Source organism: Osmia lignaria, chromosome 16, assembly GCF_051020975.1.
Source record: "Osmia lignaria lignaria isolate PbOS001 chromosome 16, iyOsmLign1, whole genome shotgun sequence".
Lineage (NCBI taxonomy): Eukaryota > Metazoa > Arthropoda > Insecta > Hymenoptera > Megachilidae > Osmia > Osmia lignaria.
This window is the reverse complement of record NC_135047.1, coordinates 6,275,990-6,292,408: the sequence shown is the minus strand read 5'-3', so window position 1 is coordinate 6,292,408 and position 16,419 is coordinate 6,275,990. Positions and strand designations below refer to the sequence as shown.

At 38.2% G+C, this 16,419-nt stretch overlaps 1 protein-coding gene across 18 annotated transcripts in view; it reads right to left on the bottom strand.

Annotated features, from left to right (window-relative positions):
- Positions 1-1,681: 1,681 nt before the first annotated feature.
- The window catches only part of Hr3 (nuclear hormone receptor 3 ROR-beta), a 108,666-nt gene continuing 93,928 nt past the window's right edge, over positions 1,682-16,419 (bottom strand). For 14 of the 18 annotated variants that reach the window (XM_076692916.1, XM_034317400.2, XM_034317388.2 and 11 more), the window contains 6 exons: positions 15,238-15,403; positions 13,617-13,843; positions 11,444-11,851; positions 9,924-10,196; positions 9,215-9,439; positions 1,682-8,554 (listed from right to left, as the gene is read on the bottom strand). In XM_076692916.1, coding sequence (XP_076549031.1) covers positions 8,295-8,554; positions 9,215-9,439; positions 9,924-10,196; positions 11,444-11,851; positions 13,617-13,843; positions 15,238-15,403 — 1,559 coding nt within the window. In that variant the 3' untranslated portion in view covers positions 1,682-8,294. The remainder of the gene's footprint in view (positions 8,555-9,214; positions 9,440-9,923; positions 10,197-11,443; positions 11,852-13,616; positions 13,844-15,237; positions 15,404-16,419) is intronic. The other 4 variants (XM_034317401.2, XM_034317402.2, XR_013063592.1 and 1 more) reach the window with 3 other exon arrangements.

The window sequence follows — 16,419 nt, the reverse complement described above, 5'->3', positions numbered from 1 at the left end:
ACAGATTGATCCGTATCCTTCGGCGGTCGCGATAAGACTGACTAGATTTGACCCCTCTCCAGGTCGCTCTTCGTCGAGCTGTTGACAATAGTGTAGCGGCGCGCCCAATCAAGGGTGACGTTCCGCTTCACCGGTTCCACGGCCAGTTATATTTAAATACTTCTACCTGATATTTGTTAATAATTATTTAATTATTATTTTATATTTTACAATTGTTTATGAATCAAATTATTGTTATATTTACTTAAATTCTTTATTTCTTTACATTTTTGCGTGGGTATATTGCAAAATTTTGTATAATTATTCTATTAAAATTTATTTAATTAATATTTTTAATTTTACAATTGTTTTTTAATCAAATTATTGTTATATCTATTTAAATTGTTTATTTCTTTAATTTTCGCGTGGGTATATTGCAAAATTTTGTTTGATTATTCTATTCAAATTTATTTAATTACTATTTTTAATTTTACAATTGTTTGTTAATTAAATTATTGTTATATCTATTGAAATTTATTATTTTTATAATTTTTATACATGGATATCCGGTAAATTTGTTTGAATTATTTAATTTTTATACAATATTAAGAAGTAATTATTGCGTTTCAATATAAATTTGATTTTTACAAATACCTACTCTTCGATTCAATAATTAATTTATTAATTAACACCCCATGCTGTGGCGGCTGGCGTCGATTTCGATAAGGAAGATTACGCTGTCAAGATTATTCTCACCGCCACCTTTTTCAAACTATATTTATTGTTCATTTGTTATATTTAAAACAAATTGGAATTACTTTTATGAATATTCATTCTTTACTATATCCTCAAGCCATTAAATGCCATCTATATAAAAGTGGCGCAAACTATTTGTTAACTTACCGATTGTCGGAAGTTTAGTCGATAATTTATTGAGTAGTTTCCGACGCTTTTGTATAGATAACGCAGCGGTCGAATTTTAAAAATAATTCTACGCGGTCTTCTCAAAATATAAGTTTGTCAAATAATTATCCTAATAATTTTTCGGTCTTGTATTATAATAAACTGCTAAGTTAAACTTAAAAATTAATCAGTCGTCTGTTTCTACTATGGCAATTTATCGCCACTATAGTTCAGTAAAACTTTAAATTAAACATACTTTGATGCAAATTAATTTTCACTTATATTGCTACTTAAATTAAGTAATGGCCTTAGCGAAATTAGCTATGGAATCAAATTTGAGAATTCAAAGAAGTCTATAATAACTTAATAAGTAAAAATTTAATTTCATATTCTCAAGCTTCTACTTCTCAACTAAGTAATCTTTCCGTTATAAAAATAAAAAGGTATCCATTAAAAGAAAATGCAATGACGAAATAGAGAAGAAAGCCAAAGGTGATGGAAAATGGGGTCGCGATGAGATTGTCTTAAAAGGAATCGTGGAAGGTGTTAAAAGGATTAAAAAAGTCAGAGAATTAAGGTGAGTCGATAGCGCGTGTACCGCGCCACCCTAATGAAGACAACTCTCCCACTCGTTTTTTCTTCTTTTTTTTTTTTAATCGATATTTAATATAACTCTATATTATCCGTCAACTTTTATTTATTATATATATATTTTTATATATTATATATTATAAAATTTAACTCCAAATTGCGATAATAACGTCTAATTGCAACGTGCGTGCGCGTGTACGTGTTGCGCCTTTGTGTGTGTGTGTTTTGCATTTATTATTTTTTTTTTTTCTTTAATATCTCCCATTATTCTCGTTCTCTCTCTCTTTCTCTCGTTTTCTCACGTTCTCTTATCCATTCGTTTCGTTTTATATATTTCTTTTTTTTTTTCTCTTAACCGTACCTCGATTATCTCCGACGTCTAAGTATATGTACGTGTTCGTGTCCGTGTATGTGTCTGTGTATGTCTGCACGTGTCGTGTGATATATGTGTATTTGTACGCTGTGTACACATGGGTGGGTGGCTGGGTGGGTGGTTTGTGGGTGAACGATTACAGGTGGTAATGTATCTTGCACTCGCGCGTACGTGACTGTGTACGTGTCTTTATCTACAGTTAAACGAATTCTACGCACTTACTCGTTAATCGGCAGAATAATATGCATTTCTTAATTTCGCTATAAGTATATTTAAACCGTCCGAAAACGTGTCAGTCGGCGCACCGTGACGGATTCGCCATCGCTCTCGTCGAGCCTTCTTTCTCTAGTTTTTTAGTATCAATTATTTTTCTTTAATTTCTTTCTTTCGTTACGTTTCTCTTCGATGCTAAACGATTCGGGCTAAAACAATCACCACATTCTCTTTCCATTTTCAATGATTTACTAAGTTTCGCCTTTGAATTATCTTCTAAAAGCGCTCTCTCTCTCGCTCTCTCTGTCTCTCTTTCAAAAATAATTGTTTGTCTACGTCTCCCTTATTCATCGAAGCTCTTTCTATACTTTCATTCGACACGTCGCTCGACTCCTTCGAAGGATTCGAAGTGATGATTAAAGAACCGAGTAATCCCTCGAGTAGCCATCCTCGCGACAACGAATGGTACACGCGATGAACAATATACATATATGCACGGGTGTGTAATAGAAACGTTAATACAACGATCTCGCAAATAGAAAAACTCGCCCGATGTTCAATAACAATAAGGTGGTATCGCTTTCGGTGCTGCTCGAGGGACCATGTGTCATCGTTAAATTACAATAAGAGTGGAGGACCTTGCGCGAACGATGGACGATACTTTACGATGAAACTTATGTATAAACTCTGTTACGTCTATCAACTACGGTCACGCTATGCGGTCTTGCTAAGCTGCGCTAAAAATGTGGGACACTTTTGTAACTGTAAAGTATCGACCTGGCTCGCTGATGCGCTACGAAACTCGAACTTAGCGTTAAATTCGACTAAACGACGTTTCGCTGCGGACAGAATGATATAGTTGAATAATTAATAAATTCTCTATTAATAAATTCGAATTTAAAGGTATACATCGTGCCGAATATTCGAGCCGAATTACCTAAAGATTTGTTTAATCATTTTTACCTAATTATAATAAAATTTTTAAACAACTCACTGTAAAATTTATTCAACTATACAACATCCTCCCCGGTGAATCGAAAGGAACGTCGCGAACGCAACTAATTCACGGGGATTAACTCGTCGATTAATCAGCTAGAAATGATGATCGATATAGAAAGTTGAAAACGCGGGGTAGATCGTTTAAAATCAACTTGTCACCCGATCGTTGTCGCGTTTCTACGACGTTTAAATCGGCGACGATCGCGAATCAATGGTCGACCGTGTCGTTCGCGCGACGCTGACGACCCTACCGTAATAACTAATTAACCAGCTAATCGTGTGTCAACCGGAAATCGTTGATCGCGTACAAAAAATCGACTTAAACGACGAAGTGAAAGGCGCGGCCGCGACGAACGACGTCTCTCGAAAGGAAAGAAGCTATTGATCGTTGATCGTCATCACATTGACTTGAATCCACGAAGTGTCTCACGGGGCCGCCACGCGGGTCCCATAAACCTTTTCGAGCACCGAACCAACGCGATTTTCACGAACCCTTTCGTTTGCTTGAAAAATTATCGTGCTGAGATTTCGTGTTCCTGGTACCAAGATTAATTGCTGCAACGAAAGGGTTGCAAATTCATGAACGAATCTTAATTATATTTCCATCGAAGAATTTGAATGAATACGAATTGAAAGAACCTTTGCACCTGTTGAACCGTGTTACCAGCTAGACCTCTAATTCCAAGTTTTAGTACTCTTTCGTTTATTAATCTTACTTATTGCGTTAACGACGAGAAGATATATTGTTAATAACATTTACAGTTCTAATCGTAAGTAAACGGTGTCTTTAAGATAGTCTTTAATCGAGGGGAAAATAGATTGAATATACACGGAACAAGGATGCAAAGGATCATAGTTAAAAGTCTTCTAATATTGTACCTTACATTCGATACATTGATGGAGCTGTGATAATAAAATCTCTTCGAAATGATAAAGAGGATCTAAAGGATCTAAATTAATAAATTGGCACCGTGTATGATATAATGATAAATGAGAAAATTTTTAAGAATTTGTGCGATCGCTAGAGGGGTTGAAAATTTACCCAGCTACAAAATTTTGGATTTTATCAAATTTTTCTTTATACCTCACAACCCATCGACGTATTAGAACGAGCGAAATGATTCCGTATTCGTCTGAATTTTTGTTGGAAAATCGTATTGGCGTACGCTCGGGGTGCACGACAGATGATAAGCCGGCATCGCCTGGCCGACGAAAGCGAGGAAAGCCGGTAACGGTGCGTAAAAAACGCTTCACCGCGGCGATGGATTATTATTTAGTTAAGAAGTACGTGTTTACGTATAAAGAGACGCGTCAATACAGTGCCGTACAGTACCAAAACTTTTACAATGCGCACATAACGTTACCTCGATTAAACTCTATCTACGCGCTCGCGCAGGCATCGTGTATGTAAAATTGTGTATTCGTTTAGTCGTTTCTTCATTTTTCTTTTTTTTCTATCATTTTTAGTCTCGCTGCGGGTGTGTGTATATCGTGTGTGTATCGGTGTGCCTGTGTTCCTTTATTCTTTTTCATTTCCACGTGTTGCGTCCGTGAGCCGATCAGGCCGGTCCATGGACAAAAACTTTATTTATTTATTTATATATATATATATATATGTCTCTCTAACCCTTCTTCATTTCATTTCTTTATTTCTCTGTGTTTAATTAAATCTTCTCTTTAAGCACAGGGACCGTTGAATCTTGCTCGCACCGCCGAATCGTGCTCGTTTTTCACCTTTCTTTAATATGTATATATATATATATATTTATAATATATATAGATGCGTGTGTGTGTTTATACATATATAGAGTCTAAAGTAGCTCAGAGGAAACTATGCGAACCACTACTACGAAGTTGAACGACGTTTGACAGCCGGACATAGCATCGGTATCCTTCTTTGATTCTTTCTATATTATTCTCATCAAATATATTCTGTTAAAATTGCATACGGTTGCAGGAAACACCGACGCGATCTCCGGCCGTGCACCGCGTCGAATTACAATCTTCGTCGAATCGCTATTTTCTTCGGTTATTTTTCATCTTTTTGCGTCGTTTACTTGTTTGTTAAATGTATGCCAGTTTCTATGCAACGATCGGCGGATCGATCAAAATTCCTCCGTACACGCCAGTCCCCTGTTATATAGATATATGTATATATTATCATCTACGTCGTCCATGGATCGTCCCGGCTGAGGCTCTTATTTAACCACTTTTTTTTTGCATTACTTTAATTAATACAATATATATACTTCTTTATGTATGTATCATCATAACAACCGATATTTCTCAGTTCTCTCTCTCGTTAATTACTATTATCACACGCAGCTTTCGTTCGCTCTCGCACGTTCCCTTATTTTCATTATAATTTCCTATCATCGTTTCGTCTCTCTTTCGCGCGTATTTTCATTCATTTTTATTCTTATTTCACCCACACGTATCACGCTTTCTAGCATTCATACATGTTCACAATCTCTCTTTCTATATATATATGTATATATATATATATATATATATATATATATATATATTTCATATTTGTATATATATATATACTTCTATATATATATCTTTCATATATATATATATATACTTTATGTTGCTTTTTTTATGTATACTTTATATATAACAATGTTATGTTTATTTAAGGCCCAATACGTTCATTACGAAGGAAATAATCTGCAACAGAAAGGAGACGAATATACGGTTAAACGCTTGTACCTCTTTTGCTCCCTGTCGTAAGCACCGCGAGTATAGAACTATTCAGTCGAGTAGACGAGTCCAAGTGTTTTCTCTTGTTTTCTTATTCGTTTTAATTTTTCACCCCTTCCGTGTAACCCACGGACGCGACGATTCCGATCGAGGCGAAAAAGAACGCAAGTAGATGTGTCCCGATATATGGTCAGACCGAGGAGATCCGGACGCGACGAAAATTTGATAATTTAATTTCTAATATTTTTCGCCGAATGTAAAGAATGTCATAAAACACAGAAATGATAATTGTCATTCTCTTCTCTTTATTTTTCACCCTTTTCGTTCGCCAAGAATTATTGCACATAATTGCCTTCCGCGTTCATCTATTAATGTTCTAATTGCCTCGACACGCCCGTTTCCCTACACTCTTGCTGTCGCATTTTTCCTTCTAATTATCCTGCATTTATTCATCACACGATCGTTCATCGACGCTCCCTAGGAAGGATCGCTGTAGACCAGAAACAAGTAACTTTCGACTCGCATGAAACATTGATAAACCGATCGCAACGAGCCTACCGGGTCCTTTATAAACCCATTCAAATACCCAATGAAACGTTTACACAAATTTACACGATTATTTTACAGAATATATACAACGAGAAATTGGTTACATAATCAATTGACACTGGAATGAGCTCGATTCGAGTTTGAAAGTAATTAAATTACACTCGAAACGCGAACGATAACAATTCATAATGTTTATTCAATAATTACAGAGTCTCGTATATGATGAAGCAAATCATGTAATCAGGTCGCTTATAATACTTTATTATTTCATACAAAATCATCCTAATAAAGGGACGTTTTTCAACGGTGTATATAATTCGATTCTTGTGTGCATCCCTTCTCCTTAACGCAATAATTAATGTATCGTTGAACGATGATATAATAGAGGCTGAGAATAAGTTAACAAGTGTCGCGATAACATGAAAAAAAATATCCCAGTACGAGTAATAGAAAAATATTAGAAACGAAAAGAAACCCGGTAGACTGTCGTTCTTCGCGTTGCGTTGCATCGCGTTCGGTTAACTCGTGAACCCTGTATTTTTCTTTCAGAAACACCAAGGTAACTTTCACTTAACCAGTAACAATTAATTGTTTGCAGAAGATGAACGAGAGAGAAAAAAAAAAAGAAAGAAACTTAACACGAATTATCCTACAGCAGTTTGTACATAATGAAAGAAGAGAAAAAAAAAATAAACGAAAGCTTTCAGAAGAATAAAATAAAATAAAAGAAATATTAATAAATCGTATAATCATAGTAACGGTAATAATAGTAGTAAATAGTATTAATAATAATAATTATAATAATTGTAACCATTATAATAATAATAATAACAGCACTACGCAGTTTCTGACCGAAAAAATACAAGTTACGCGCGTTCGCGGATAACAAATAATTAGAAACAAATGAAACTTACAACAATCGCAGCTAAGCAGTTACTTGTCTCCCGCTCGAAATGGCGACTTTTTAAAGCCGGTCCGCTTGCAGTGTAACTTAAGATCCAGCAATATCGAAGTCCAAAACGAAGTCATCGGTTGATTGTCCGAACGATCGTGTTGCGCAGGTCTTACAAGATAACACCGACGATTTCATATTTATCTTCTGTTACGAAATAACCCAGCTTTATCGTTATACATTTTCGTTCGAACCGAGCAACAGATCTAGATGGAATCACTACGTGACACAACCATTCGTTCGTTTTTTAATTCGAGTATGCAAATGATGCTACTCCTCGATTCGAGGATCTTAACTTTTGTCTGTCCGAAAGAATCGAAGGGCTTGAAAGAAGATCGTGCAAGCGACGAGCGAAAAACAATATCTCTTCTTTCATCAAACTCCTGTTCCTTTCTAACGACGATAAATCTCTTTGTACTTAAGCATACAACGATGTCTCTGGTTAAATTATAAAAAAAAAAAAGAAGAAAAAAGTCGCTACGAAGTCGGAATTAAATTACAACAACGAAACACGAGTTTCTATAAATTAACAAATATCCATCTATCTAACAACAACTTTTCCTTCGCCGTTCCCTTCTTTCTGTGCATACCCTTTAGTTTAAAGCTACAACGAACGCGTGTGTATATAATAATAATAGTACGATCGAAAAAAGAACCAGCCATCCAGTTGATCAATTGAATCCATCGTATTATGTTACGAGAAAGGAAAGCAAACGAATAGCCTCATTACTCGCACCACGTTCTCCGAACCCTTCGACACCTCCGCGTCGCCAGAGACCTCGTATCTTCGGCATCGAGGATCGGCCCTAAAAACGAGAAACGTCTACGCGAACACTTCCTAGGTGAGCGACGAACCATCGAACCTCGTCGTCAGGCGTCGTCGCGGTTCTTTCTATCCATGGTCGTTTCCCATTTCTTTGTTATTTTTTCCGGACGGTGGAACTCACCTTGACAGAGCAAGGCCCGGCGCTACTCGCGTACCGCTTTGTTCGTCAGCGTCGGGACGCTCTGCGCCGCGTCGATCGTTCAGCTGTCGACGCTGAAAAGCTCTTTGTGAAGGGCCGGGAATTCGAGGTGCGGTTGCGACCGTTTGAACTTCGCCAGTGCGTCCATGTGCAGAAGCGAGATCTCCCTTAGCTGAGGGATCTTCGCGAGGATCGCGTCGCAGACCGTCACGTCGCCCTTTATGGGCGACACGTGGTTGCGATCCAACTCCGACCTGAGCGCCCTGATCACCGCCTGCGACAGTCTCGTGATTTCCGCGAGCCCTTTCAGCCCCGGTCGATCTGAAATGATTATTTTTGGATCGGATTTATTTCTGGTACACCATCGACGGATTTTTACGCGCGTCTCGCCTCGTTCCTTTCCTCGATCTCATTGGAGAGAGAAGGGGTGTGGACGATCACGTTGAGAGTGTATTTATAAACGGTGATTATTTTTATGAGCTGTTGACAAAGGAAATGGTCTGCTCGAGATAATTAGGGATCCTGACTGGTTTCTGGATTATTTTGGATGCTGGACCGAGACGATAGTCGTGGGATCATCGCGTGGATTGTTTTGACACGAGATTTATTATGAATACTATCGTTTGTTAGTCGTTAGAGACGATCACGTGTATCATATGTCTTTCAATAACGTTTTCCTCATCTAGATTGTGCCTAATTGAAGACACGAGTGAATAGAGATACGATTTCATAAATTAATTATTCGGAGAAAAATTAATCTAAAGATTTCGACTTATTAATTATGTACATCCAAGGCAATCAACTATAAAAGAGATAAATCATTTCAAAGTATAAGAACCGAGAAAGTTTGAAAGCTAAATATAATTGTATTTGTTTGACTCGATGAATCTACTGCTGTCTCTTTTAATTACCTCTGTCTACGGTTAAAGATTTATCATCACAGAGGAGTTAATTAATAAAAATGTGTAAAGTTTGACTAACCGGGACTAAGCAGAACCGCTGCGCTGTAAAGAGCCAGCTCTGTTTCCGTAAGCTTCAATTCGGCAATACTCCTGGCCAATTCGAACACGCAAGAAACGAGCTTCATTTCCGCCGTGTCCGTCGTGTAAAACGCGTCCTGCGGTAACATGGTGTCACCGTAGAGGACGCAATTTTGCTGGAGATCGAGGTACCTGCTCATACGTAGCACAGCCAACTCGAAGGAACCTATAAATATCGCGAAAAATATTGTTAGCTTCAAGATTTATGAGAGCACAGTTTCGAAACAAAATGTTACGATGCTTTAACAAGTGCTCGACGGTTGCGTACAAGGAATTACATTTTTATCAATTCGCATGTCTCGGTTTGTTTTTTCCTTCGCGATAAAACATGCGACTGCGCGAGTATTTATTTAGCTCCGGCAATGTTTACACCAACTTCATACGCGGGTAATTAAAATTTACTTTTACATAATTCCTGTTTACGAAACTGCGCCCTTATCTCGGCTATTCCGTCAAATTATACGAATCTATAGTTCAACATTTCGTTGATAACATAGCCAAGTGTTTAAAAGAATTAAATTCATTTTAAAGAAATATAATGGAATGAACAATTTTAATTGAAAATAAAGAAAATAAAATCTCCATAAAATCATAATTTAGAAAGGGTTAATGGATGCTTCATTTTCCATTTTCCGATTAGGATTACTCACCAGCCTTTAATAGAACAATTTGATCGTCCTGCGAGAGCTTCATGAATCCAGGAACCATCTTGGCGAACTCGATGATCTGCTGGATAACGGTGGTTAGTTTTTGGGCACACTCGAGCCATAGCTGCTCGTGAGCCATGTTCTTGTAGTAGATCAATCTGGAGAGGTCGTGCGGCTTCCGGAAAGACTCCTGGATCTGTTCCGTCGACAGCAGACACGTTCTTGCGTGTGCATCCGCTATCGTTTTTGAAAGCAACTCGCTGATTTGTGCCGGATCTACGAAAATCCATCAGGATGTCGGGTTGAAATTTTATTCTTCCACGATAGTCGTCGAAGAAACGTTTACAGAAAAAAAGAAACAGAGAAAACACGATCACTATTATCTATCTTTTCAACACAATTACACAGACGTGTCATTATCAAACGTGAACACAGAAAAGACTGACAAATTCTTTAACACATTTAACATGTATCAAAACGAACACGTACAAAACGACAGAATTGTTAAAAGAAACCAAACTATAATCATTGAAGTTAGTCGATTGCTGTTACATGTATAATTGTTTCTCTTTTGTTGTGAATATTACGTAACGATACGAAACAGGAGAACACGTTTTCCAGGTTAAGTTTACGCGGGCCAATGTGGACCGTCGAGAAGGTTGATCGTCGAGTTCGTTATAAATTTCAATAATTACCGCAGTTTCAAACTACATTATCGCTACAGTTACCGGAGCCATTTGACTTTGCCTTTCAAGGCGGGCAACTTTAAACGACCCCTTGCTTCATCACTAAGAATCAGCATCGAGAAATTCAGCTCCTTTCATTCAATTTCCTTTGTAAACTCTAGTTACTCACTCTCAGTTACGCTTACCTTTGCTAGTTGCCTTCAGCTTCGAAAACAACGATCGAACATCATTCGTTGTTAGGATTCGTTTTTATGATTATTTGAAAATTTTAAATTAAATAAATTTAAAGGTAATTTTAGTATAATAATGCGAGAATAAAAATGAGAAATATGTATGAATGAAAACTTCTAATAAAAATAATAAGATGAAACAGACCCGTGTTTCTTTATTTCTAGTACCACATCTTAATTAACCCTTCACCCCAATCCTAACCAAGATCATTAACATCCATTTACAGCAACATTAAACTCCACGTTAATCAATGCTAATCAGCATATAAGTCACCTCGAAGTGCACACAGAATCTGAATAATCGACACGGTGAACAATACCGAACAACCATACTGCAACACAAAGCATCGAACGTGCACAGACGAAAAATATCTCACGCCCTGGTCCACGCCCCTATACACTCAACGAGGAGAACGTACTCTCTCGCGGCAGCTATACACGAAGAAAAGTGACACCTATTTAAAGACACGATTCCAAAGAAAAATCAGTGACAAAGAGATCGATAAAGAAAAAAATAAAGACAAAGTGAAAATAAATGAAAGGAAATAGAAAAAAAAAAAATGAGCGCGACGCATGCCCATGCAAAGGGACACAAACGTAACCTCACATCTCGCATGGGACATACTGGGCAGACTCGGCACTTCGTCGTCCTCGGATGGATTGCTGACCCTCTGTTGCTGACCGCTCAGAAAGGTCGTCGAGTCGACCATCGTGTACGAGCCGTGGCCCAAGCTGGCGAGTTCGACGGTGGTCTCTTGCTTCACAGCAACGATTCCACCCCCGCTCAGGGAACCGGCACCGCCACCACCCCCTCCTCCTCCACCGGCGGTTGCACCGCCACCAGTGCCAGAACCGCTCCCTCCACCACCCGACCCGCCACCACCACCACCACCACCACCACTACCGCCGCCGGATCCACCACCGTTACCACCGCCACCACCGCCTCCGCCGCCTCCACTACCACCACCACTACCCCCCGTGCTGCTTCCAGTCGTCGAGGCAGACAGCGACTTCCCTGGATACGCGAAAAGTCAAAGTTCATTCGGTCTTTGCTGTCTGAATTTTTTCTTTCTTTTTATATTTTATTTTGTTGCGGTTAGTTTGGTGTGCTTTAGTCCCTCGTGGGACAGGGCGATTCATCTTTTTTCGGTGTAGACGAATGGAAAGGAGGGATGAGGATTCTGTCGGTTCGCTCGGATAACGTTGGATTCGATGGATGGCTGATAGATTGAAAAGGCAGACGGATTGGACATTGCAAGGACGATGTAGATAGCTTTTTATAAATACAGTTGGAATAGCCTGATTTAGAAGAGAAAGATGTAATGTAGTAGTGAATCGAGGGAGGGAGATTAGAAATGAATATTTAATAGCTGAATAGTTTAGATCTTGATTCTAAGGATCAGTGATAATAAATGTAACAAATTGGCTGTCACAGTGAACAGTCCATGGCATAAAGCATATATTATTTCTATTTTCTAAATTCTACACTGTTCCCTTAAAAATTATTCTTCCAATATATGAAACTCTTTCGTTTAAAAATGATACATTTAACTATAGGTTGTAAGTTTTGTTCAAGGGTTAAAAAATAAAATAATGACATCCTTTATCATTCCTATTATCATACACCGTACTACTTACAATTATGTTCACTATGACAGTCAAAGTGACAATGAATCACAACTACTTTAGCGTAACAACTTTTTGTACAAAAGTAATCAATTCAAGTACTAATGCGTCAATGGAAGTTGCACTGGTTACAAACAATTTACACGAAGCCGTTTCGTTTGTAGAAACGTTAACTGCAACATCGTCACGCTTCCTGAACGACAATTCAATCGTATCTTTATGACTGTTGCGTTACTCGGAGCTACAATATCAATATTATTCACCGAAGCCGGCGTGCAGTGAACTGGCAGTGATAAACACGGTAATTGTATCAGCCGCGTGCTACTGAAAGGGACCAGTACTACTTGGCGCTGGTTGTTCATCGATTGACATCTTGTTACCGCTCTTTCGCTAACAATAAACTTCAATGGAACTATAAACTCTCGGCTTGGCTCGGCTTCAGCTTCGTCTGCCGGTCGAGCAGTTTCATATTGCATTCGATCGAAAGTCAAAATTATTTCTCAGATAGCAATAAACTTGTAAGAATATAATATGATTTTGTCCAAGCAGCTTTAAGATCTTTTTATTCCACTGTGACGCTTTGTACAAAAAATTGTTACAGAAAGTGTCTTTCGTTTTATTTTACCATTGAAAATTAATAAAGCAGAGGAAAGGATGGTTTAAAAGCAAACATGAAGACATGTGGTTGTTAAATCAATGATACGTAACGATAGATTTGAATGTCAAGTGGCAGGAATTTATTTCTGCTTCATCTTAAGACACCAAGATATCTGTCTTTAAAATCTTCTTCACTTTTGATAATACACTCACAAGTTACTCAAATTGCTTCGTATTAAAATTCTACATGAAATATTTTCATGCCACTGAATTTCAGTGTTCTGGCAATCATGGTACAACCAGGAAGTGTCAGATCTCTCGTAAAAAAAAAAATAAAATTTTTTAAATTACTTCCTTTTACATTATACCGTGATTACAGGGACCTCACTTCAAAAGTGCACCCCTTGAAGCGACGTCTAATTAACATACCGAAACCATTATTTTAATTTCACTGAGGTAGAAGGAAAGGGAGAAGCAAGCACGATGTTCGTGTTTCAATGAGACAACAAAAATGACTGTATAATAAAATGATAAAGTGTTCAGAAAAGAGCACTCACCGGTGGTGACCACGCTGGGAAGTACCCCAGTCGCGGTAACAGCGGAGGGTGTATCAGGGGCGACAGTGTCCGCGACCTGCGTCTGCGTCGGTCGTGGGTCGTAGGTCGTCGTGCTGTCGACATAATCGGCGCTAAGCTCGTAGTTTGTCATCGCTTGATGATTGTAATAACCCGACCCACCCGTGCCGGGACCGGGAGAAGCGTATTCACTACCGCCATACGCGTACCTGCGCGAACACATCAAAATAACGATGAGAAAATGTACTCCATATTGAATAAAATCATTTTAATTTAATCAATTTTTTTTATTTTCCACTTGTTCTCAATTGTAAATTATAATATATTATGTGGTTGTACCAAGCATAGTAAACTTCTCTAAAAAAAAAAATTATAGCGAAACCCCCTCTTGCCTGTAAACTTCCTCAGGCTCCCACCTTACCCTGTTGACGGTCCGGGGGAGACTGAAGATGTGCGGGAGTAGGGGTTCCTTATTTAGGTCTGTGGCCGATCACCGCTTGCATGCTTATGCGGGAGAATTTGGATTGATATTTATGTTGTGCATGTTTCTTAATTATGGGAAATTATGCGAAATTTAATAATTAAAAATTATATTATTCCTTTATCTAAATTACTTTCAATGTAAATATCGTCAAAATTAATGTCATTTTCTCAAGGGAAACCTACTGTGCTCGATACTGTATGTACATCGAATGATTGATTTTGAAGTGTAGATTTGATGACTTAAAAATATAATAAAATGGCACTTATGACACATCGATTTAAAGGTTAAAATCTAATTTTGCACAAAAATCTACTTATTTAGTATAATACGGCATCTCTAATTTGCAAAAAAAATGATTAGTATTACTTTCTACATTATTGGACTGTTATTATTGTTATACCGCTGTGAGACTTATAGTAAAAATATCGAGTATCCCGTTCGTTAATACGAGTTGGAATCTAAAAACACGTCGATAAGAAACTCGTATCTATTAGTTAAATATAGTTACAATAGGTTTAGACTTGTGACCGATGTCGAATCGAATGGTTCGCAATTTACTTATCTTATCAAGATTCTTCTTTATTTGGAAATCGCACTATAACATCACGCGAAATTGAAACCTTTGTACTATTGTACCATTACAAACTACAACATCTATAATTGAAAATAATCGACGCTACGCGTTAATCTAAAGTATCAAATTGACCGTGATTGCCTGTACCGTTGTTGCCCGTTCGCGAATGCGGCGTTTCGTTCAATTGGATATGGTTTTGTTGGCGTTTCATTTGTCATACGGATATCTCACAGTTTAATAAATATATGGACGCTCCTTTGTTATATGACACAATGTGCTGTTAGCGGTTCAATATTATCAGCGTGACTAACATACGGACAGAAACCAGTTGGAATAAAATGTGTTTGCAGAGACATACGAGTTTCAAATGAACATTTGTAACACTAAAAATTTTTTAAATTGAAAAATTTCTAGTGACAAGTTTGCATTAATATTTGTCTCCCTAAATTCTAATGCAAGATAAAGCGTAATACTAAATAAGGGTTTAGTGGAGATATAAAATTAATTAATATTCATCTGATACAAACGTTTATAGAATCGCTTACCCGCCGTTATAGGGGTGGTGTTGATCCGAACTGCTCGGAGTCTGGTGTTCGAATACACTGCTGTCGGGCGCCGTCTCAGAGGCCGCTCTCATTTGTGCCCTGTGGAACCTAACTTCGTCCTCGACCTTCTCTCGCTGCTTCTTCGACATGCGCCCGAATTTAACGGCTGCAAAAAATCATATCATTCGATTATAGCTTTACCTATCAATCATCCTAGTACACCGATGATCGTCGTTAACCCCCTCAATAATTTGCACTTGGCGCGAAAAGACCGTCTGATCGCAACACCTTATACTACTTAAAAATTGCCCACGCAAAGCACCTAATATCGCAGGGTTCCATCCCCGACGGATTGAAAATTCAATTTATTTATAATTAAAAAAATTGAGAATAGAATAATAAGATTTCCTAAATAGTCCATGATATCCTGCGTTGTACCAGACACGTAATCATATACAAAAATTCATTGATCTAGAATCGCATCAATTATCCAAATTACCGATTCGCAATCCATAATCACTCTTTCGAGCGATGCATTCTAAGGAGAATCGTTAATTTTGATCTGATCCGGTTCTCCGGTATTTCGATCGTCTCGGAGATCGCCTTATAAATCATCCAGTGAGTTGATCGTTGTATCCGGGTTAATTGACTCGCTCGGTGGAGGATCGATCCGATCGTAGGTTCGGAAGAGCGAGATTAATGAAGATCGAAGCGCGAGCGCGTGCTTGCCCGTGTCTCGTCTAAAGTGGCTCGACGACACTCCAAAGAAACGTTCTGATTCGAAGAAGAACGCGGAAGTTCTTTGCATCTCTCGGACCTCTTTGTCGTTATCGCTGCGCCTCCGATGCACCCACCCATCCGAGTGACGTCATTGCACCGCGAAACACTGGCAAACTGTGTCCGCGCGCGCACAATCGCGATACACTACGTCATGCGAGCGTTCAACAACCGCTGGAACCTGAATCGCGCACGTCTTCCTTTTTCTTCCGTGTTCTCCAGTTTCTCAAGTTCATCCGTGTCCGGGATCTCTTTCGAACGGAACAGCCATTGTCATTTGCTCTACTTCGAATTTTTGTTAATAATTAAATTTGACAAAAGGAGGATGATCTATATTCAAAAATTAGATCAGCAAAGATATCTAAAGTAGCACAGTAATGAAATCTATAATTAATTAAAACCCAG